Source organism: Lampetra planeri, chromosome 1, assembly GCF_965212315.1.
Source record: "Lampetra planeri chromosome 1, kcLamPlan1.2.h2, whole genome shotgun sequence".
Lineage (NCBI taxonomy): Eukaryota > Metazoa > Chordata > Hyperoartia > Petromyzontiformes > Petromyzontidae > Lampetra > Lampetra planeri.
The window spans coordinates 25,795,488-25,820,054 of NC_136107.1; the positions used below are offsets into that span (position 1 = coordinate 25,795,488).

Sequence of the window (24,567 nt, forward strand, 5' to 3'; positions counted from 1 at the left end):
CCGAAAGGCGTGTAAGTTGGGAAATGGCTTTTCAGCCGTGCAATTGAGTAATATTTCTTTCAGAATAACACAACCTGATACCAAAAGTTATCTGTCCTTCCAACAAAATAATAATTGATTCCTACAGATACATACGATTACTCGAGTTATTACACGGCGTGGGGAAAAATAAAATAAAAGGAATGTGCGCAAGGACGTGACCAAAATACCCCCACCCATAGAGGTATTATTTCCAAAACATTGTTGCTGGCATCACTTTTCACTCTGTATTTATTGGCGTCAAGGTTACCCTGCTTCACGAGATAGGACGGCTTGCCAAGGGGGTGTCATATAGTGTTGCACATCCAAGTAGTTTGCAGGCATGCTCCGTTTGCAGTTGTGACAGCTGGTGTTTGTGTTTGGTGACTTCCCTATGGCACAGGGGATTTAAGAAATTGAGTCGACTTGTTGGAGAGTATACATTAAATATGACATTTGCATAAAGTCATGGTAGTGTATGTAACTCTAGGCAGCGTGCAAATGTGTTTTTATGTTTTAATGCTAATTTCTGCAGTTTATTTTGTTTAATGATATATGAATACAAACACATCTTCCCTTAGGTCTAGATCTGCTTGAGACCCTTTCCAAGTGTTTAAAAGCCAACATGCTGTGGCCATAATAACTTTGAGAGTTCTACTTGTAATGGGGATTTTATCTTGCTAAATCACTGTCGTTAATAAATCATATTAACCATAACATGCTTCAGCCTGAAGGCAGAATATGTTCCTTTCTTTTCACACTTATTCAGATCTAATTTCATACGTAGTTTTCACTAAGCATGCAGAATACTGAATTATTTTATAATTTTATCTTTAACACGTAGGCTTTCACAACCAATAGAATCCATAAGAGTTTTTTTTGGGTTAGATCACGATCTATTATGTATCTTATCTTTCTTTACTTTTTTTTTTACAAAATCATAATGCTCAAATCGCGGTGCAGAACCATGGTATAAAACACTATCTAAAATGTAATGCAAATAAAAAACATAATTCATGTTATTGTTGTATATAATTAATAGCAATGTATTCTATGCAGATATAAAACATCTAAAACGTCGTGAGAATTGTTTTATTATGTTTTATTTTTATTATTTTATTACTTCCCTTCTACGTGACTTTACCGAAAGAACCAAGAAGATCTAAAACGTATATTTCTGCTTGGAGGGCATAAAGAGCAACTCAATGTTGTGGTGAAATTTAGAACCCATGGGTGGTACATGGATGGTAGACAACAAAAGTAGGCTTGCTATGAACTATTCACAAAGCCCCGATAGCTCGCAGTGGGATTTTTATAGTTAATTTTGTTTCAGAATTCGGGGCGATAGCAGTTTAAATTAAATTATTACAAATGTGCTTTTGTGGTGATGACACACAAGCAAATGTGATGATAAAAATGCCAATTTAACATGAAACTTTTTGAGCAGATCAAGGGCAGAACATTATGTTTTGTCAAACGTGTATTGGGCATAATATGTCACTTGTAATTTGTTTTCACCTACATTTTTTTTTTACAATATGTCAAGAGAATATTAAAAATATACCACTTTGTGTAAGTACGCAGGTTCACAGGTCATGTGCTCATGGCATCGCTTGCTATCGTTTACCGGCAGTGTGCAGCGGAACGGAGAACAAGCTCAGTGCAAGTGCCACGCGTGAGCTTCAGTACCAGACACTGCGCAAGATCTACGAGCACTGTGAGGTCGTGCTGGGAAACCTCGAGATCACCAACATTGGGCCCGACAAAGACCTCAGCTTCCTGCGGGTGAGAGAGACCTTGGGGCAGGATGGCCTTCCAGGTTTCGCCTCGATGCCGAGATGACCTTCGTCGCAGAATCTTGGTCTGAGCTCGGGTTCCTTTGCACAAACAAGGCTCTGATTTGGTTGACGTCAGGAATGCCTGTATTTGTGAACCATGCAGGATTAGGTCAATCCAGTGAGGTTCCTGCACTGGTGCCTCTACATTTGGGCAGAAAAGCACTGCACATTAATATTTGCGGTCGGGTTCGTAGTGTCTTTTTCATGAAATCTTCTTTTTATGAATGCAGATGTGGAAAGAAATTAGGCCAATATTAAAAAGATGAATGCATGCATGAATAGTTAATGTAGCAGTGTAATATACATAATGTTGAATGCTGTGATTTTTTTTAAAGTTAACTGACTACATTATTTTTAATGGTGAAAATTCTTAACACTCTTATATATATGGATCATAAAACTATTTAATATATATTACATATTAAATGTGCTGCTATAAATGACACAATTCATAATTAGTACACCAGTTGTACAACACATGTTTGCATGTTTTTTCTTTACATTTTAACACGTTAAACCAGTGCTGCATGTTATTTATGGGTTTGGTATGCATGAAATATTCATAATTGTTTACTCTAACCACAGTGCAGCACAATTCTACTGAAATGCCAATATGAAATGAAGTATTTCACCATGAATTTATTTCCAATGCAAAATTACTATATTTTTTATGATAGAATGACAAGACATATGCGTGTATAGAGGGTGTGAAAACAGCTTTACATATGCCTGACAATAGAGTATTTATCTCAGCTTTCCAAGGATTTTATCAACACTGCAGCTTCAGCTGGAAGACAAGTGTCATGTTAATGCTATTAAGCTTCAGAAATGTTTTGTTTCTCATTTATTAAATTAAGAATTATAGGCTTTTGTCAATCCATTGCTGAATATTTCACACTCTTTATCCAAAAGTGAATAAATAATGGCTGGTGGGGTTTTTCCCCAACATAAATTCCTTTAGTTTATGTACTATCTGCACCCTGCCACAAAGACATCATCATACATCATTTCGAGTTCTACTCTAGCTGTAAATAAAGTACTTAATTATATTTTTGTTACGTATAAATATTCACACACGTTGATGAATTTGACCAAAGTGTATCAAACGTGTGCAAGTTAACAAGCAACATAATAAATAAATAAACTTGCCCATAGATGAACTGGAGTAAAAGCTTGATAACTGTATTTTGATTACGTTAACTACATTAGCATATTATTATGAGAAAAGCAAAAGTCACGTACGATGAGTTTGCTAAACAAAATAAACAGTGGCCGCAGACAAGTGGGAAACACAGCAAATATGTACAGTATATCGAGGAAAATTAGTGATGGCAGGACAGAGGGCATTTGGATTGCTGGATTGATAATGAAAAATTAAAAAGTTGTCGATCATTGCATATAAACCATGACGGATCAGAAACGTAGATAATGACAAAAACCTGAAGAGTCCACAAGGAAGCCTGCTTAGAATTTAAATTTAGGGTCAGTGGAGGAATGAAACACACGTGATGAACGTCATATTAACCTGTAAGGAATGTAAGTTAGCTTGAGCAGGACACAATCCTGGTGATGGAATGTGAGTCAGTCAAAGCAGAGAGCATGCTTAGATGGATCACCGTGGCGATGGCGTGATGAGATCAGCTCGTGTAAGAGCGAGATGGATTGTGGCATCGCAAAATGAGAAATGGTGATGACGTGGGGACGACTTCGTCTCAGCAGTGGCTAGAACATGGCTGATGTTTCTTACAGTCATCATCATCATCATATTAAAAGCATATACATGCATGTTTACCTTTAGAGCTTATTGAAACGTTTAAGTTTCAAAATTGTATCATATCCATGAGCTAGTGTTCATTGTGCCACGAAAATTCTATTAAAAAAAGTTGCATTTCATGCACATTAAATAGTACAAAGGTTGGTGCTCATTCCCTTACCAGCTGGCATTGTGTGCCTTGCCGTGACCTTGGGTTGATCCACCTGATAAATGAGCCATGCGTGAGCATTCTATAACACCAGTTTCTGAGAAGTTAAAAAAATTGCATTCGACACAGACACACATGGTGAAGGGCTCAGACCACATATGCCTATGACTGTGGTTAATGCGATTTTGCAGAGCTCTGGTGTAGAGTTACACAATGCCTTTGACATCTTTAAACTATACATGGAAGTCTACTTTGGAATGTGTTGGATACAAATCCTGTACTACCACAGTACTAGAAAAATATGAATGAAGGTTATTACTGTTAAACTATTGTTCTGTAGCTATGGAGATATCGTATTCCAAATCAGAGCGACCTTGTACTAATTCTAGAATTGAAGCTTTCGTGACTGCAAGGATTCAAAATCCTAGGTTTTTTCGTAGGTAAAAAATTAAAATTAATAAAAGTAAAATAAAAATCACGACGTTTCGATTGCAACACAAGCAATCATCATCAGGTATAAATGAAATAGCAACAAAAAATTCTAACCAGAAAAACTATAGACAGACATATAAGCAGACAGATATCACCAAGATACATAGAGAGAGAGTAACACAGGTACAGAGAGGGAGATCGTCTCTGTTGAGTGGCCTTAAATAGGCAGAGGGGGCGGGGGCAGAGAGATGGAGGGGGTTAGATAAAAAATGTACATGTCAATGAGTGCGGAAAACGCGTAAAAAAATAACATGTCAATGAGTGCGGAAAACGCGTAGTAAAGTAAGACAAGTTTGAACATTAGGAGAGAGGGAGAAAGAACACACTAAATTAAATAACCTAGCGAAATATCGAAATGTTATGTAATACAACAGAGAGTCGGTCAACACACAATTAACGCATAGCCTGGTCGATTACGTATTTCAAAGATTGCTAAGTTAGAATTTAAGTGTGAAAATTCCAAAGAAAGACAAAACATAAAACAAAAGGAACGGAGACACACAGACAGAGCAGAACATAAGAACGACAAAAAACGAGTGTAGACAGAAAAAAGTACACTAAATACACAGGCAGATAGAGAAAACAAAAACCCAGAGAGAGAAAAAGATAAACTTGGAACTTCCCCGTAGAAGTGGTTCAATTCTAGATTTGAAGCTTTCGTGACTGCAAGGATTCTGGTTAGAAAAAATTATCTAACCCCCTCCATCTCTCTGCCCCCGCCCCCTCTGCCTATTTAAGGCCACTCAACAGAGACGATCTCCCTCTCTGTACCTGTGTTACTCTCTCTCTATGTATCTTGGTGATATCTGTCAGCTTATATGTCTGTCTATAGTTTTTCTGGTTAGAATTTTTTGTTGCTATTTCATTTATACCTGATGATGATTGCTTGTGTTGCATTCGAAACGTCGTGATTTTTATTTTTATTTTACTTTTATTAATTTTAATTTTTTACCTACGTGACTTTACCGAAAAAACCTAAGAATACTACCTTGTACTGTTATTTTTTTTGCAATTCTCCTGCCTGATAGACTTCATCAACAGCAAAAACAGACAGAGTTTTGAGTTTATTTGGCCAGACCAACACCAATGAGTTCGGTTTCGTATTGCAGCAGACACATTACTCAATGTTATGGGTTGCATTTCCATGTGTGAGCCAACATGTTACACAATATTTGAAAACGCACTATGGAATCCATTATTTGTGCCTCGATGTTATTTTATTGTCACCTTTTAATGTTTGGTTTTTTGAAACAAAGGACAATTGTTTCCACACTTTTGCCCTTTAGCCTTAATTTACTTGCAGCTATGCTAAGTTCCCCATTCTTAGCACTTCCCTCAAAATTTTAGACCACTTTTATCATAAAAAATCAGTCATATATGTAAAGTGTAACTTTTTTTTTATCAACATTTATCTACCGAAATCAAATTTAACGTTGAAATTGCTCGGATTTTTTGGTTTGAACGATGTGACGTTGTAGTCATCTGATAATCTATTACCAAGGTTATAGGTTTAAATAATAACAATTGCTCTTATCTTTTGCAATTAAAAATAAAGATAGGAATGTTGCATTACAAATATGCCATCTCAGCGACTTATTGTTTCAGTGGTAAAGGTCTAAAGCGCTACAAGAATAATCATGCAGACATTTGGTTGCCATATGTACAGTATAAACATTGTGTGATATAAACCTCATGACACACTACATTGCCAAAAAGTTGCCTCTTTTTCAGCATTAGTTATCTTCATTACTTGGCTTTAAAGTAGATGGATGAAACACATGAAATATGTCTATAGTTACAGTGAGGGAAAAAAAGTATTTGATCCCCTGCTGATTTTGTACGTTTGCCCACTGACAAAGAAATGATCAGTCAATCATTTTAATGGTAGGTTTATTTGAACAGTGAGAGACAGAATAACAACAACAACATCTAGAAAAACGCCTGTCAAAAATGTTATAAATTGATTTGCATTTTTATGATGGAAATAAGTATTTGACCCCCTCTCAATCAGAAAGATTTATGGATCCCAGGTGTCTTTTATACAGGTAACGAGCTGAGATGAGGAGCACACTCTTATAGGGAATGCTCCTAATCTCAGCTTGTTGCCCGTATAAAAGACACCTGTTCACAGAAGCAATCAATCAATCAGATTCCAAACTCTCCACCATGGCCAAGACCAAAAGATGTCAGAGACAAGATTGTAGACCTACACAAGGCTGGAATGGGCTACAAGACCATCGCCAAGCAGCTTGGCGATAAGGTGACAACAGTTGGTGCGATTATTTGCAAATGGAATAAACACAAAAGAACTGTCAATCTCCCTCGGCCTGGGCTCCATGCAAGATCTCACCTCGTGGAGTTGCAGTGATCATGAGAACGGTGAGGAATCAGCCCAGAACAACACGGGAGGATCTTGTCAATGATCTCAAGGAAGCTGGGACCATAGTCACCAAGAAAACAGTTGGTAACACACTACGCCGTGAAGGACTGAAATCCTGCAGCACCCGCAAGGTCCCCCTGTTCAAGAAAGCACATATACATGCCCGTCTGAAGTTTGCCAATGAACATCTGAATGATTCAGAGGAAAACTGGGTGAAAGTGTTGTGGTCAGATGAGACCAAAATGGAGCTCTTTGGCATCAACTCAACTCGCCGTGTTTGGAGGAGGAGGAATGCTGCCTATGACCCCAAGAACACCATCCCCACCGTCAAACATGGAGGTGGAAACATTATGCTTTGGGGGTGTTTTTCTGCTAAGGGGACAGGACAACTTCACCGCATCAAAGGGACGATGGACGGGGCCATGTACCTTCAAATCTTGGGTGAGAACCTCCTTCCCTCAGCCAGGGTATTGAAAATGGGTCGTGGATGGGTATTCCAACATAACAATGACCCAAAACACACAGCCAAGGCAACAAAGGAGTGGCTCAAGAAGAAGCACATTAAGGTACTGGAGTGGCCTAGCCAGTCTCCAGACCTTAATCCCATAGAAAATCTGTGGAGGGAGCTGAATGTTCGAGTTGCCAAACGTCAGCCTCGACACCTTAATGACTTGGAGAAGATCTGCAAAGAGGAGTGGGACAAAATCCCTCCTGAGATGTGTGCAAACCTGTTGGCAAACTACAAGAAACGTCTGACCTCTGTGATTGCCAACAAGAGTTTTGCCACCAAGTACAAAGTCAAGTTTGCAGAGGGGTCATACTTATTTCCCTCATAAAAATGCAAATCGATTTATAACATTTTTGACATGCGATTTTCTGGATTTTGTTGTTGTTATTCTGTCTCTCACTGTTCAAATAAACCTACCATTAAAATTATAGACTGATCATTTCTTTGTCAGTGGGCAAACGTACAAAATCAGCAGGGGATCAAATACTTTTTTCCCTCACTGCACTGTTGGGTATGGGCTATAAAATTAATAATTGGTTGTCATTATCACTGCATTCATTTGATCAATCATACTGATTCACCAATTGTCAATAAAAAATACGTACTTATTAAAATAAAAATTAAGAAACACATAGTTTAACATGGATGTCAGAAAATAATGTATTGACCAGACCTCATCTATGCATTATGTTGCCATTTGTTTATAATCATTCATAGGTTTAGTATAGATTGCATGGGTGCATATGTTATAGAGACGGCATATTTTGACAGGAACAACACCATAGGTATCATGTTACATTCGTTTATCGCTTGCTTTCAATTCAGCATGCCATTTTCTTTATCTGTGTAGTGACATCGTGGGATGTCAACGTGCAGTTCTGGCTCCAGAGCGGCACAGCGTGCGGTGTAACAACATCGCGGTTACCACAAGGGTGTGGGTGTAGTACTGGCCCTAGAGGGGCCCAGTGAGTGCTGATTGATAGCGCTAGATGGCACCACGCTTGGTGTGCAATGCAAACCCTGCAGGACAGGGTGTGTGAGTGCCGGCCGTAGGATGAGGTTACTAAAAGCCATGGCACTCTGGTTGACCCGGGAGGACACGTGACCAGTTAAGTCTACAAAGGGGCCCCAAGTGGGGGCTAGGGGTGGTCATGTGGTTGGGATCCAATTCCTTCTCGAGGATTTTGGAAGGTGGTCGTAGCCAAGGGCGGAGCCAGCCATGCCGCATAGAATATAAGCCGGGTCCGAAAAGGGACCAAGGTTGTTGTTCATCCTGGAAGAAACCTTCATCTACATTCTCCGTTCAACGTGTCTCCAACACGTAGACCTGGACCCAAGCTGTGGTCCCGGTCTGTAGTAGCAGTTACGTTGTAATTAGTGTAGTTAGCCTGATGGTCACCACTATAGGTTGTTAATCTGTTAAGGGGAAAGTTACCCCTGTGTTGGAGTTGAATAAATGTGTTGTCTCCAAGTTTACATCTGCGACTCAGTTGAATTCACTACACAAGCAAAGAAAGCAAAAAGTAAAAATGCCTAAGCTAGAAGCAAGTATTTCATCAGCTGACTTTAAAAACCAAACAGTTTAAACTACATACTCTCTGACGAATGCCACAAAGACAACAAAAATAACTCACTGTAACATTGTGACAAGCAATTACATTGGTTACAGAATACATTATATTGGGTATGAGATTTGCATGCAAGAATGCATAAAACTGAATTGTGAGATATTTGTTTTTTGTCAAGAAATGTTTAAGCTAATAGTCAGAGATTATAACATAATCCATTGTTATTGTTATATAATTACAATAACTCCCCCCTCCCTCTACTCTCTGCACCCTGCACCTGATTAGCTCACCGTTATGACGTCATTTTGCTCTATTATAAGACCAGAAGCAGGTAGCACACATCACAATTCTGGCAAAATAGTTTGATTCTGGTCATAATCACCAGCAAAACGTTGTACTCAAATTGTAAATGTTGTAAATTTACTATCCAGTGCATCGGTGGGCTGAAGTAGTAACTAATTGACACATTTTGTTTACATGACAAACCTAACTAATTAACTGTGGCGGGTTAACGACACATTTGTACTTATGTAGTGTGTTAACTTAGGTGCACGCTTGTACTTGGAGTCAACACGTTTATTTAACACAACGGGTAACTCTAACAGGATACCAGCATAAGGTGGTGAACACCACGACTAACTAAACTGACACTCGGAGAGACACTTCTATAGTTGGACCAGAACAGCTAACTGGCTGCCTGGTCCATGCATGAAGACCGGAGACAGAGGACCGAGGATCGAGGATGGCGACTTCATTTCCAGAGTTGAACGCCCTGATCCCCCTCGGGACCCCGCTTATAACTCCCCTGGCATCACATGATCCTCTCACCCCCGACTGGGGGCCCCTCGTCCAGTCACGTGCCCTTCCCGTGTTCACCTCGCTGTCACATCCTGACGCGACCCCCTTCTCAACGACACCCGGGCTCCGCCCTTACAGTACCACCCCTCACACGGCACTGTCTCTACACCGCGGTGACCCCCTTGAGGCCACCACACTTACGTGCTCTAACCCAAAACAACTCTTTATTATCGACAAATATATCTGTGTCTCCCTTCTGTTGATTGCTTTTATCCAGCTATTAAGCCTGTTGAACTCTGAAAATTTGTTTTGTAGTTTTGCAACATGGCTAAATGGTTATTCAGATACTTTGAATAATACAGCAGCATGTGTTGTTGTTAATGAATAACATATTGAAATGTGTTCTGTTGTTACCATGCTTCCCTTGTCCATTGACTGGGATATTTACTTGAAATGCATTGCAATGTAATGTAAATAGTCTATTAAGAAACGCAAAATCATGCTAAAGCATCTCTAATGCGTGTTACTGTCTCGTCACACTATGTTCATTCAATTAATTTTAAGGCATCTTGAAGTGGATGGAACTCAAGGTTTTTGTTCTTTAGTTTGTCGGTTTGAGAATTCCATGAGACAGAACTCTCCCGTCTTCTGAAAAGCTCAGTCACCAAACGTCAATTCCATTTCGATTTAAAGCTTTCGTGACTGCAGGGATTCATCTTCTTGGTTCTTTCGGTAAAGTCACGTAGAAGGGAAGTAATAAAATAATAAAAATAAAACATAATAAAATAATTCTCACGACGTTTCGGCCACAACGCAAGCAGCCGTCTTCAGGTGGAAAACAGGTCTGTCAAGTAGACAGTCTGAATGGCACGCTCCAGGCTTGGAGCGATTATTTATGCTGGGATGGAGGCGAAGAGCGTCTTGACAAAATAATTTGCATATCAAGAGGAATTTAGCATATTTATGGGAAATGCAGATATGCGATTAGTACTACTTGTGAAATGCGTAGGAGGTTTGGCGAGGGGTTTAAAGTCATTATGCCCATGCATTATGCAGGATTAGCAGTATCAAAGGGAGGGAGTAAGGTTAGAATTAATAAAGGGAAGGAATGTTAATAATATGGCGCCGCAGCAACTAATATGCTTATTGACTATACCTTGTCATATTACACTGTTTTATTCTACCCAATCAACTGTATAGCACACTGCTATATATTCACTATAAAATTACGATACTATATATTACCTTATACATTGTATTAAACATTACACTTTAATACTATTTATTATTATATAATATGCTATACACCATACCATAAACCGTCGCGTGAAAGGTACTAAGAGGAAGCAACGAAATATGTCAATGGGAGAATTGTGATAGGAAGCTTGCAGCGGAGCAAAGAATCCATTCCCTGCGGAGTGCATATCAAGAGGAATTTATCATTTTTATGGGAAATGCAGATATGCGATTAGTACTACTTGTGAGATATGTAGGAGGATTGGCGAGGGGTTTAACGTCATTATGCCCATGCATTATGCAGGATTAGCAGTATCAAAGGGAGGGAGTAAGGTTTATTAATTCTAACCTCATCGGCTGACAACATGGTAACGACTGGACCGGAAACGACTACGAGTAATGAGAGCACAGCACAAGAGAACACCACAGCAACTGTCACAAGTTCCGCTGCAACAGCGGGCCACAAACAGATGCAGGTATGTGTCTGTGGTTGGAGGAAAGTTACATCACACCATGGGTTGAGGATCCACCAGGGGAAGAAGGGGTGTTTGGGTAAAGAGAGACAGGCCTCGCATTGATTACTTTCTGCGAAAGCGATCAAATCAGTCGAATGAAGCACAGCAACTGGACGCAAACCATAGTTTGCAGTGCATCAGTACCACTGTCATGGAGGACGTAAACTCAAGCACCGAAGTAACAACTGAGGTGGAACCAACAACAGGAGTGGAACTCACCCAGCCTCCCAGACCTGCAGTCGAGAGGAGACTACCAGGGCACAGACCGTATGTGAAGTGGCCTGGCGCCAGTGACAAGAAGTTGTGGGAAACAGTGAATACTGACCTTACCTTGACCCTCGAGAAACTTCGAGGCACAGTGGAGAAGAAGTTGGAGAGGATGGGGGACATCATCTATGAGTACGGGGCAGAAAGCTTTGGAGTGCAAGAGGCAAAAGGCGGGAGAAAGGTTCCAACCCCACCAGTTTCCAGGAGGCAACAAGAAATCAAGCGCCTCGTTCAAGAAAGGAGACAGCTTAAGAAACAGTGGAAGAAGGCCTCAGAAGTGTTTTATTTTTATTATTTTATTACTTCCCTTTTACGTGACTACCGAAAGAACCAAGAAGGTCAATTCCATTTTTTTGCATTTTTTTTTACAAATGTGCACGCAGATGCAAACGAATTAAAAACTCCGCATCATTTATTTTTAAAAAAAACCTTGTTAAATGTATTCTATGAATCTTCTTGGTTCTTTCGGTAAAGTCACGTAGAAGGGAAATAAAAAATACAATTCTCACGACGTTTCGGCCACAACGCAAGCAGCTGTCCTCAGGTGAAGAACAGGTCTGTCGGAAAGACAGCGTCTGAATGAACACCACCACGCTTGGCAGCGTATATTTAAGCTGGGTTAGGGGAGGAAGGGCGCCTTGACAAAGGAATTTCCATATAAATAGAGGAATTTAGCATATTTATGGAAATTGCAGATATGGGATTAGTCACTACTTGTGGAATGCATAGGAGGTGGGAGGGGGTCTCAAAGTCATATTATGCCCATGCATTATGTAGGATTAGCAGCAACAAAGGGAGGAGGTAGGGTTAGCAGTAATAAAGGGAAGGGATTTTAATAGTAAGGAGCTACAGCAGCCAAACCACCACATAAAAATCTAAAATATCTTTTTCGATTTAAAGCTTTCGTGACTGCAGGGATTCATCTTCTTGGTTCTTTCGTGACTTTACCGAAAGAACCAAGAAGATACATCAATATCATTAATATACTAAATATACTCTCCAATAAGCTGAGCTACTAACAGTAAGTCATACATTACAATTCTACGTCGCAAAAAATATATGCCTCCAGCTAAACTTTTTCCTTACATCACACGGATCTACCCCGTACTATATACTGCCATAGACAAACCCAAAATTAAATTATATACTGAATTACTATATACCACCCTATACTTTAAACCAGGGGTCCTCAAACTACGGCCCGCGGGCCACATGCGGCCCACCGAGGGCATTTATCCCGCCCATGGTCACTAATTGGGCTGCGCTTGTGAGCACTAATTGGGCTGCGCTGGTGAGCACTAATTGGGCTGCGCTGGTGAGCACTCATTGGGCTGCGGTGGTGGGCACTGATTGAGCTGCGGCGGTGGGCACTCATTGGGCTGCGCTGGTGAATGGTTCAATGGGCCAATTGACTGGACTTTCCCCCCAGGCCTAAGGCTGCCAGCCCTCCCCTGGCTGCGCTTGACTGGCTCTCCCTCCTTCAGCTCCCTCACTTGCCCCTCGGCTCCACTCCCAGTGATATTCCTGTGTGCTGAGTAAATGATAGAGGGGTAATAACAGAGTGATCTCTGATCTCTGGAGGGGCTGCCTGCTGTTTTCCCGTGATGGTCAGTGACAGATGGCCGAGGAGTAGGAAACCCAATTTAAATGACAGTAAGTGCATTTATATTCTGATTGCTATTCAATTATATGAGGTTATATGTTGTATGTTGTGTAAGCCCCGGTTCATACTGTTGCGATCTCTGAGCAGTGCGAGTTCAGCCATATGCTTGTATGGCTGAACTTGCATTAGATTCGGAAGAAAACAGGCACATGTGCCTTCTTTTTTCCTGCAGTGGAATCGGATCGCATGGGTCTTCTCCCCCATGCGATCCGATTCCTATGCGAGTTCGCAGATCGCACTGCGATCTGTGAACAAAACTTCAGGTGTAATTAACTTTTTAATGGCACCCGCACCAGTGTGAGCCTGGGGTAAAAGCGTAGTTCCCCCAATCAGACTGCATTGATGGGCAGTGCAGTCTGTATGTCTCTGTGTGGGCAAAGTTATTGCTGGTATATTGTTTTTGTAGCGCTGTATATATATTGGTATTTTACTAATAGCAATTTTGACTCCCTAGGAAACAATGATGTCAAGAAAAAGAAAAATTGACTCGAGTGTAGGATATTCAAAAAACAGTGGACTTATGATTACTTTTTCATGCAGTACAAGGAAAGAGCTGTGTGTCTGATATGCCAGAATATAGTGTCTGTGTTCAAAGAATATAATTTACGTCGACACTATGAAACTCAACATAAAGATAAATATGATTGTTTGGTCGGAGAAGTGAGAAAAGATAAAATATTAAAACTGAAAAATACATTAACAACTCAGCAAAATACTTTTGTGAAGCAGAAGCAGCTAAATATTTCATCACTGCGAGCAAGTTTTCAAGTTGCTAAGCTAATAGTGTGCACTGGCAGACCATCCGTTGAGGGAGAATTTGTTAAAGAATGCCTTCTTTCTGTTGCCAAAGAGATGTCCAGAGAAGGCCGATTTATTTAGTACAGTGAGTCTTTCAGGACCTACAATTACACGGAGGATTGAAGAAATGGGAGACAATTTGTATCAGCATTTGCAAAACTCCACAAAAAAACTTTCCTATTTTTCCTTGGCACTCGACGAAAGCAATGATGTTCGTGATTCTGCACAACTTCTAATTTTTATTCGTGGGACGAATGACTATTTCGAAGTCACAGAAGAGCTTGCTGCACTGCAAAGCATCAAAGGAACAACTACAGGAGAGGATATCTATGAAAAGGTTTGCCAAACTGTGAATGGTTTGGAGCTGAACTGGGCTAAACTAGCCAGTGTGACAACTGATGGTGCTCCTAGCATGGTGGGGTCTAAGAAAGGAGTAATTGCTCGCATTAACCAAGAGATGGACAAACATAACCATTCTCATCCAATAGCCATACACTGCCTCATGCACCAACAAGCGCTGTGTAGTAAATCACTGAAATGGGACTCTGTTAACTTCATTAGAGCTCATGCACTAAACCACAGACAATTTCAGGAATTTCTGTCTGAGCTAAATGTTGACTATGAAGATGTTCTGTACCGTACAGAAGTCCGTTGGCTGAGTCGAGGGAGAGTTTTGAAACGTTTCTATGACTTCCACAGATTACAGCTTTTCTGTTTTCAAAAAACAAAGAAGTACCAGAGCTCAATGATGCAGAATGGAAATGGCACCTTGCCTTTCTGACAGATGTAACAGAGCTACTCAACAGTTTCAATGTGCAACTTCAAGGAAAGGGGAAGCTCATCTGTGATATGCAATCACATGTCAAAGCATTTGAAGTAAAATTAGGCCTCCTCATCAAACAAGTGAAGGAGGAAAACTTCTGCCATCTCCCCATAACTCAAAATCTGTTAGCGGAAAAACCATTGGTTGCATTCCCAAACAAAACATGTGTGGATTCACTGGACAAATTGCAAAAGGAGTTCCAATTTAGATTTAAAGAGCTTCATCTCCATGAACAGGACATACAGCTTTTCCGTAACCCATTTTCTATTGACATTGAAAATGTGGATACAATTTACCAAATGGAACTGGCTGAACTGCAGAATTGTGACTCTCTGAAAGACGCATTCAAGTCAAAGCAGCCTTCATAATTTCTATGCATTTCTCCCCTCTGAGACATATCCTCATCTCAGGAACCATGCACTCAAAATGGCAACCATCTTTGGCAGCGCTTATGTCTGTGAACAAACTTTTTCCAGAATGAAACATTTGAAATCTCTAACCAGATCTAGACTAACGGATGCACACTTGCATCACTTGTTACGACTAGCAGTGACAAATATGGAACCGGACATTGAACATCTCACTAGCCAAAAGCAGGCCCATAGTTCTCATTGAAATACTGGCAAGTTTGTTGATTTAACTTTACTTGTTCTTCATTTTAAATATTGTATTTGTTCCCATTTTGTTTCTTCACTTCAAAATAAGATATATGCAGTGTGCATAGGAATTTGTTCATAGTTTTTTTTAACTATAGTCCGGCTCTCCAACGGTCTGAGGGACAGTGAACTGGCCCCCTGTTTAAAAAGTTTGAGGACCCCTGCTTTAGACTATACATTGTAATATTGCACTATGTATTCTTCTACCCACCCTACTGTATACCACACTGCTGTGTATTCACTATACAATTACGATACTATATATTACCTTATACATTATATTAAACATTACACTTTTATACTATTTATTATTATACAATCTGCTAAACACTATACCATTGACCGTCGCGTGAAAGGTACTAAAAGGAAGCAACGAAATATGTCAATGTGTAATGCGAGCAAGGATTGAGGGGGGGCGGAGTCTGGGTCACGTGAGGAGAGGGAGGAGTTAGGGTCACGTGGGGGAGAGTATTTAGGGAGAGAACCGGAAGGGGAACGGGGAGTTGAGACGGAGTGAAACGGGAGGAGGCCATGCTGGGCAGTACGGGGAGAGTGGCGCGGTCGCCACGCGGTGGGAGACGTCGGCACCGTCAGCCATCGGTGTCAGGACGCAGAGGGCTAGCGGGCGGGGGAAGGCTAGCTGCAGAGCGGAGCAGCAGTGAAGCTGCAGAGCGGAGCAGCGGTGTGGCTGCAGGGCAGAGCAGCAGTGAGGCTGCAGAACGAGCAGCAGAGTGGCTGTGGAGTGATCGTCGCGAGAGACGCGGGCCTGAGCGAGGACGCCGTGTGAACGAGATTCTACGAACCCAAATAAAGGACAACGGAGATCGACATTGAGAAAGAGTCCTTTATTACAAATGGGAGAGTGGTGGCAGGGGACTTGCAGCAGAGCAAAGACTCCATATTCCATGAATGTTTCTTATTCGTAGCCCAAAAAATCATTGAGAGATTTCCCTTTATGCTGCGCGAATAGCATATGCGTTCCAAGAAAAGTGCACCCAATGCAAAACCGTACGAGGAGACAACTGCCTGCCGACTAGCGCACACAGTACGCACAGTACACACGCAGTACACACAGTAAGCACACATTACACACAGTACACACACAGTTTTGTCACATGTCCGACCGCATAGCCGCATGTAGAGTGGATTCAAACCGCATACAGTGAATGTTGGGTGGAAATAGGTTATCTGCATATACACGAAATCGCACACTGTACCTCCGCAAAGCGAGGAAAACCTGTATGTTGCACCAAAACATTGACCTTTATGTGTAGATTATAAAGATAATTTGCTGTGAACTAGACATGGGAACAGATGTGTACAATCATTATATTTTTACTTCCTCGTTGGACTTGCCCTTTGATTTATCTACCGTGTGATTGCTGCACATCCACACGCATTGACAACATTAATATTAACGTAAGCTCCTGTTTTTTCTGGGGTTTTCTGTGCTCGCTGCAGACTATTCACGAGGTGTCGGGCTATGTGCTCATCGCCATTAATGAGTTTGAACACCTGCCACTGGAGAACCTGCGAATCATCCGAGGCACCAAACTCTATGAAGACAAGTATGCGCTGAGTGTTTTCCTCAACTATCGCAAGCACAGTACCAACCGTAACGGGCTCAAGGAGCTGCGTCTGCACAACCTAACAGGTGAGTGCTTAAACAACTGCTGCGCAGCTGCAGGGAATGGTGGGTGCCACATTGTCTACTTTATTGCTTGTCTCCAGGAGCTTTATAGGCTAAGGCATCCATGGTGGCAGGGCCACACAAATGTTTAGACTTGGTACTGCATTCATTAAGTGGCCCTTGCCAATATTCTGTTTGGGAACTAAAGGGAGAATGATGTCTGACACTTCACGATGTATTGGTCCTGCCTGGGTTGTTATTCAACACACGGGTTTAATAACCACGGTGATGGAGTTCAGGGTTAAACAATGGCAGTGCTTCAAGCTTGGATGCAGTCCATCTTTCCACATTTGCTAACCTTTATTCACATGCCAAATGGATAACAAACTAAATTACACACCCACGATGATTTGATCATGTGAAAAGATTTTCAGTCTATTCCTTGAGGTCTTGTGTTAGTCATATGATGTAAGAATTCAATAATAATATTTGTATATAATGCTTTGCCTCTGGTGATCTTTACGTTGTTTAACTCTGTACGTAAAATGTAGACTGCTCACATACATTAAATTATTTGGAACTCTGTACTCAAATAAAGAATAAATATTTATGTGGAAAGTGTTTAAAGCGTAGTCTTTCGTGACCAATATCCATAATACAGGTATTTGGGTTAGATTGCATGAATATAAATCTGTCGTTAAACCCGCCACCACCCTACACAGCCAATTAGTAAGGTTTGTCACAACGTTTACAATCTGAGTATGACCTTTCGCCAGTAATCGCCAGTAATCTGCATCATCAGGCTGGCGAAACATCATACTCACATTGTGGATTTTCTCTCCAACACACCGGTGTGCTGTACTAGTAACGAATTGGCATGTTTTGTTTACGTTACAAACCTTATAATTAGCTGTGTTGGGTGGTGGCAGGTTTAACGACACATTGTATTATTGGTGGAAAGTGTTGTCTCATAAATTTAGCATTGCTAATTGTGTTCAGTGTATCACATCTAAAAATTGCCTCACATTGTAAATATCTCGAGCATTTCAGAGGTTACTGATCTGGGTAGCCATCCGATAATTTCCTGTAAATTACGTTGTGCCCATTGATGACAATGGTCAGAATGTATTTTCAAAGCTGTGTTACTTGTTTATATGTTTGCTACAACAATTCCACCAGGAGTCTAGTTTTTCATTACATTTAGTATAATCCCACAGGGTCAGAGAACATGGTGCAAGTAGGCTTTTGTTGTCTACCCATGGCACATCATTTACCCCACCATATACCCAGAATTCCTCACTTTCTTCCCTGCACAGTGGATTGGTACAGCATGGGCTAAACCACCTTAGCCTAAAAATAGGACAAAATGTGGCCACAGCACATTTTGTACGAGAGAAGAGGGGGCAACAAGTGTTGATTTATTTTCTTTCTATACAAATATTTTATTAGGCTTGTCAAAGTGAACTATCGTAAAACAATACAATTATGCAAAAATTGTGTCCGCAATAAAAGAACGCGCATCACTGTGGGAATTGGCATTAATTAATTTAGTGTTTGGTTTCCTTTATATCTGAACTGAGAATGGATATATGTCATGAATTAATGATAAAATTTGTGGCAATGGAAATATATGATCACTTTAGTTTATAAACTCTTGTTAATGTAACCGAAAGTGATTAACTTTGAAGCATAAATATATAAATATAAATACCCTTTGCAATGCTGAGGCAATCAGAAAGACTGCAACTCAGTCATACATTTTTATGTTATTATATTCATACATGTTTTGTTTGAATTTCCATTATACCACCATCAAAATGTTGTAATACTCCAGAGAGATCTTCCCACAATCTAAATTATGTATAATTACTAATTAAAGCCATTGTCAGTTATGATCAATCCACTGCTTGCTGAAGGCCTCAATCTGTCACCACCTCTTATGGTCATGTGATGTAAAAAACCAACCTGCACTGACCAGCATTATGAAGCAGTCACATATCTATCCTCCCAAATGGTAGTGGAAAAAAATGTGTCTATCATAGTTCTGAATGAACCACAATTATTTAGTCGAATTAATTGGAAATCACTGGCAAAGAAATATGATGTCAGAACAATATACTGTGCCTCAAATACAATTGTGATGTAATAATCTATTGTGTGAAACATAAATAGGTTGTCCTGTTTTAAACAGCTGTCAGTAAACAAGCATTGGAAATCAATGCAGCTTCAGCATATTTCAAATGTATATGATGCTTATGCTCGTGTAGTGAGTCACTTCGGAGACACTAATAGCAGGAGGCATACACGTTTATTCCACACTTTTCACAGTATAGGGGATAACTATATATGGATCAGGAAAGGCAGCACACTGCCTGACCCAACACCGACGAGGAGGACGAAGACTTCGTAGACAACAGGCTCCATTCCCAAACCGCAGCAGCCCGACCAAGCGTCGGGGCCTCCCTTTTATTCTCCCCAGCATGGCCTGGCTCCGCCCTCGGCCACGCCCCCTTCTGGAACCTATTAGAAGGTTCTGGGCTCTGCCCCACGTATCCCCTCTGTCACCTTTACCCTACATCCATTACCCCGGCCTATCATGTGCCCTACTCGCTGACCGGCTGCTGTATCTTCAAATGCCCCTTCTCTGCCAGCAACCGGCGCTACGTGCGCCAGTGGTACTCTACACCTTGCCCTGCTGGTAGACCAGGCTATTACACCCACGATCCCGCTCTCTACCAGTAACCAGTGCTATGCACCGTAGTGACCCTTTCTATGTCACTACACTCGTAATTGAAAGTTTTAAGGATCATGGAACATGGTACAGAGTAGGCTTTTTTTGGCTTTTGGCAGAAATAACACTTACGAAGCTCTTGAGCCTGTAAACTCTGCCTCATTGAAGGTCGATCCTGCATATGACACAGAACACTATACAATCTGTGTACAAAATGTGATAGGTGTATCTTAGTGTCGATCTTTATGTTTCCACATTAACTCATATGTCTGTTAGGAGTATGTATTATTGCATGAATTTAAAGAGTATTTCCAGACCAATGCGCAACACCTCTGATTAGCATGGTTGGCTACGTATGGTGTAAAAGAAGTTCAACATACAGTAAACCTTAGTTAATTCCACACGTATGGGGCTCTGGCCTTGTCGAATTATCCAATATTCCGAATTATGTACAATGGCACTCCTCAGTGCCTCCTGCCCCAAAAAAGAAAAAAACCCGAATTTGTTTTCCAAAAATTTTTTTCCAAGAAAATAACACTTACCATCAGTGACCAGGACTGCAGGCGAAGAGGATTTGCAGGTTCCATGTGGTAAGTGACAGAGGTTGTAGAGGGGGACTTAGTATGCACTTACTGGACTGTATGTTCACTTTATCACCAAATTACGTGAACTTAAACTTCACATGTTTCACTTAACAATTAATGTTTAAATTTCGATGTAAAGCTTTCATGACTGCAGTGATTCATATTCTTGGTTCTATCGGTAAAGTCACGTAGAAGGGAAATAATAAAATAATAAAAATACAACAATAAAATTCTCAAGACGTTTCGATTGCAATACAAGAATGAACCAAGAATATAATTAATGTTTACTTAAAGACTACATTATTTTACACTTTTACACCACATTACTCGCTGTCAAAGGATATCAGCTGTTGTGGCACTTGACTGCTGAAAGAGGTGTCTGTGGAAGAATATCCTTGGTCCTCTTAAATAACTTTTTGGAGCTGCTAGGATCCTCCAAGGCCAAGGTATACTTCCTATTCTTCTCCCGGCCTTTATTGATGTCGTAAAAGGCGCTTGATTTTATGTCAAACTCTTCACACACTGTACGCATTGACACACCTGCATCAATTCTATCCATAACTTTGGATTTGTCTTGCAGACTTAGGGGTTTTATACTTAAGTCCTTTCTATTATTTCTTGATGTTGGTGTAGACGACATTTTTGAGAGGGTTGGTTTGCACAGAGTGCATCAACAAGGTAAAGTGCAAAGCAACAGATCTGCGCTCACGCTCACCACGCGCTTTGCCACTAGACTGAGTCATTGTTTTGGCGTCGCTCCACACGTGCATGCCGAAATTGGACCATTCGCTATGGCGATTCGGCTCATGGTGAATTACTAATTCTGCATATATGCCGAAAGCACACAAAGTATCAAATACCAAAATAATGAGGTTTCCCTGTACATACGTATGTAGAGGAGTAGTACGGGGACAATACAGTCACGCGCACCTTCCGGTGCGATGACGTCACGGGATGTGACGTCATGCGCGTTAGGCAGGGCGATGACATCATGTTTCCTCTGGGTACTTAAGGGGGACCCGTGACGAAAGCGTGGTCACTGTGGGAGCCGGAGCCCGGGACAGCGTACGGTTGAAGAGACAGCCAGGGGTAGGGTTCACGGAGTCTGGAGAGAAGCCGGCGATAGTGGTAGAGGTGGCTGCTCTCCCCGGTCGGTCGATGTTGGCTGATCCCCCGGTCCGACTCGGTGGAGAGAGCCTGGGAGCTAGCCAAGCTAGGGACAGACAGTGTGGGGTCGTGTGGAATTGTATTGTAACCCCTAATAAACTTTCGGCGCAAGCCCCTAATACAGACCTGCCTCAGCATCGTCAGTTGCACCTCAACACATACATCACATTGTAGTTTATTTAGAGGATTTGTTTTAGTTTTTGTCTTCTTCATATATTCATCAATGCAAACATATGTAGTGAGTCCATAACCCTCCACCACCCGACACGGCCAATCAGTAAAAAATGTGTCACGTTGACAAAAGACAAATAGTTCATTACTTTAGCCCACCGGTGTGTCAAAGAGTGAATCCACAACATTTACAATTTCTGAGTACGACATTTCGCTGGTTATTGCATCCAGCATCATCGGGCAATTTACCAGAATAGTGAAGCCCTCCACCTGCTCCCGTCTTAGATAGAGCAGCAGGGTGACGTCATCATTTAACCCAATCATGTGCAGAGATCAGAGGCGGAGGGGGGGGTATTGTAATGAAAAATAGATGAATAATCGGTTAATTGTAATGATTAGTAATGAGTTGTAGATTAGTTATGAGTTGTAATGTGTATTATTTAATAACTGAACCTAATCACTATATCCAAAAAAGTGCAGACATCAGAGGTGGCGGAGGGGGGGAGGGGGTTATTGTAATTATATACTACGTTAGTAGTCAGTTAATTAGTATGTGTTTCCCCTATAAGGAATTGTAATTGTAATATGTATTATTTAATAATACACTTCCAGGCCGCACTAAGCCTGTAGCTGTCAGAGTGATTAAAGTTATTTGTATTTCTCTCAATTTCAATGGATTCTCTCATTAGTCTTGGCCAGTAATAATTAGTTTTACATAACACTTCTACGTTATCAAAATCAATTGAGTGGCCTTGTTGGCAATCATGTTCTGCCACTGCTGACAGTTGTGTTTGAGATAATTTAATATTTATTTGGTGTTCTATTAGTCTTATGCTGATGTTATGTCCCGTCTGTCCAATATAGCATCTGCCACATAAGCAATTAATCCGATATACACCTTGTGTTGATAATTTAGGTAATTCGTCGTTAGTACAAGATACTAGTTTTTGAATTTTGTGGACTGTGCCAAATCTTACTTTAATGTTTTTCTTTTGCAAAACACGGGCTAATTCTTCAGTTACTCCTGAGATATATGGTATACTAGCGGGAAGTACCCGGCGTTGCCCAGGCGAAAAAGACACACACACACATCGACTTAGACACAGACATCGACCCACACACACAAACACATCGACTTACACACACACACATATGGACTCACACAGACATCCACTTTAGATGCAAACACATGGAGTTACAAACACAAATCGACCAACACACACACATACGTAGACTCTCACACACACATCGACCTAAGCACACATATGGACTTACACACATATCGACTAAGAGACACACACATGGACTTACACACACATCGACTTACACACAACAACCACCATTCGCCACTAAGTGGCGGTGACGTCACCACGACGCTTGTGCCAGGCCATGTGCACCTTGAGGCCACGTGAAGTGTCGAACGCTGGAGCTCACGGGGCAGACCCAGGTGCTACGGGTCGACTGACTGAGATGATCGAGATGACTGGCTGATGCACCACCTGTACCCCCAACAGTACCAACTTACTGTGCTTTAGCCACCCGGCGCTCTGCTCGTTGTTGTGAGCGTTGCTTCTCCACCCTCGTTGTTGTTGGAGGGCGACTGCCTCCAACTGCCCAGTAGCGTCCTTCACGAGCCTCCTCCACTGTGGCCGATCTTGACACCGCTGGTACCAGTCATCGGCAAGTCCACTCAGCTCCAAGTCCTCCTGTACCACATCACTCCATCTCTTCTCTAGCCCGTGCCGCGCCCGTTTAGCCCCCTCGATCCGGCCGAATTAAAGCTGTTTAGGCATGCCGTGGCTGGGCATGCAGGCTACATGACCCAGCCAACGCAGAATTGCTTGCCGGAGGAGCTCACCAATGGGACTTTGCCCAGATCTTTCAAGGATTTGTGAGCTCCTCACACAATCCAGCCTGGTTAAACCCAGGATGGATCGTAGGCAGGCCAGCCTAAATGTTTCTAACTGGCAAAGATGCTCCATTAGGGGGTCCACATTTCGCAAGTGTAGAGAAGGGAGGGAATGACTGTGGCCGAGAAGACCTGAAGCTTCATGCGGAGCGACAGACCAGTCAGCTTCCACACAGCGTTACGCAACCGATTAAAAGATATTGCCGCTCGACTGATTCGGAGTGAGACCTCCGCTGCCAAACTGTAGCCAGTCATGAGCGCACTGCCCAGGTATGGGAAACTCTCCACTCTCTCCACAACTGCCCCATAACCGATTGGGAGTTGCGGGGGTGGAGTGTCCGATGGTACAAAATACCCAGGCAGGTGCTTAGTTTTGGTGGGGCTGATGGTAAGGCCCCATCTCTTACTGGCACACTCCAGTTTCAGCAGAAGCGTCTCTAACTCCTCCTGTGAATGAGCGGCAATTACCAAATCATAGGCATAGAACGTGGTTGACCAATAGGGAGCCATGCCTCGACCGCACCCGGGCATCGATCAGCCTCCCATTATATCTGTACCAAATGGAAATTCCCCCGGTACAGCTATTAAAGGCTTCACAAACTACGTGGTCAAAATAGATGTTAAATAATGTGGGAGCCAGAGGACATTCCCTATCGCACCCCAAGGTGTACAGGGAATGGCTCTGACTCTCGGCCACGTAGTTTTACCCGGGCACGCTCACCATCATGAAGGTCCTTAATGATCGTAAGCAGAGGGTCAGGGACAACCCAGAGCCCAGGCCCGGGTAACAACCCAGAGGCCAGGCCTACTGATGGTATCATAGGCCTTGACCAGGTCAATAAAGCAGAGATGTAGGTCTTGTTGGAATTCCCTACACCTCTGCTGTAGCAGAC

General features: G+C 41.7%; 1 protein-coding gene across 2 annotated transcripts in view; it reads left to right on the forward strand.

Annotated features, from left to right (window-relative positions):
- LOC144720627 (receptor tyrosine-protein kinase erbB-4-like) overlaps positions 1-24,567 on the forward strand; it is a 241,858-nt gene that overhangs the window by 104,400 nt on the left and 112,891 nt on the right. For both annotated transcript variants that reach the window (XM_078597523.1, XM_078597531.1), the window contains exons 2-3: positions 1,652-1,803; positions 16,944-17,136. In XM_078597523.1, coding sequence (XP_078453649.1) covers positions 1,652-1,803; positions 16,944-17,136 — 345 coding nt within the window. The remainder of the gene's footprint in view (positions 1-1,651; positions 1,804-16,943; positions 17,137-24,567) is intronic.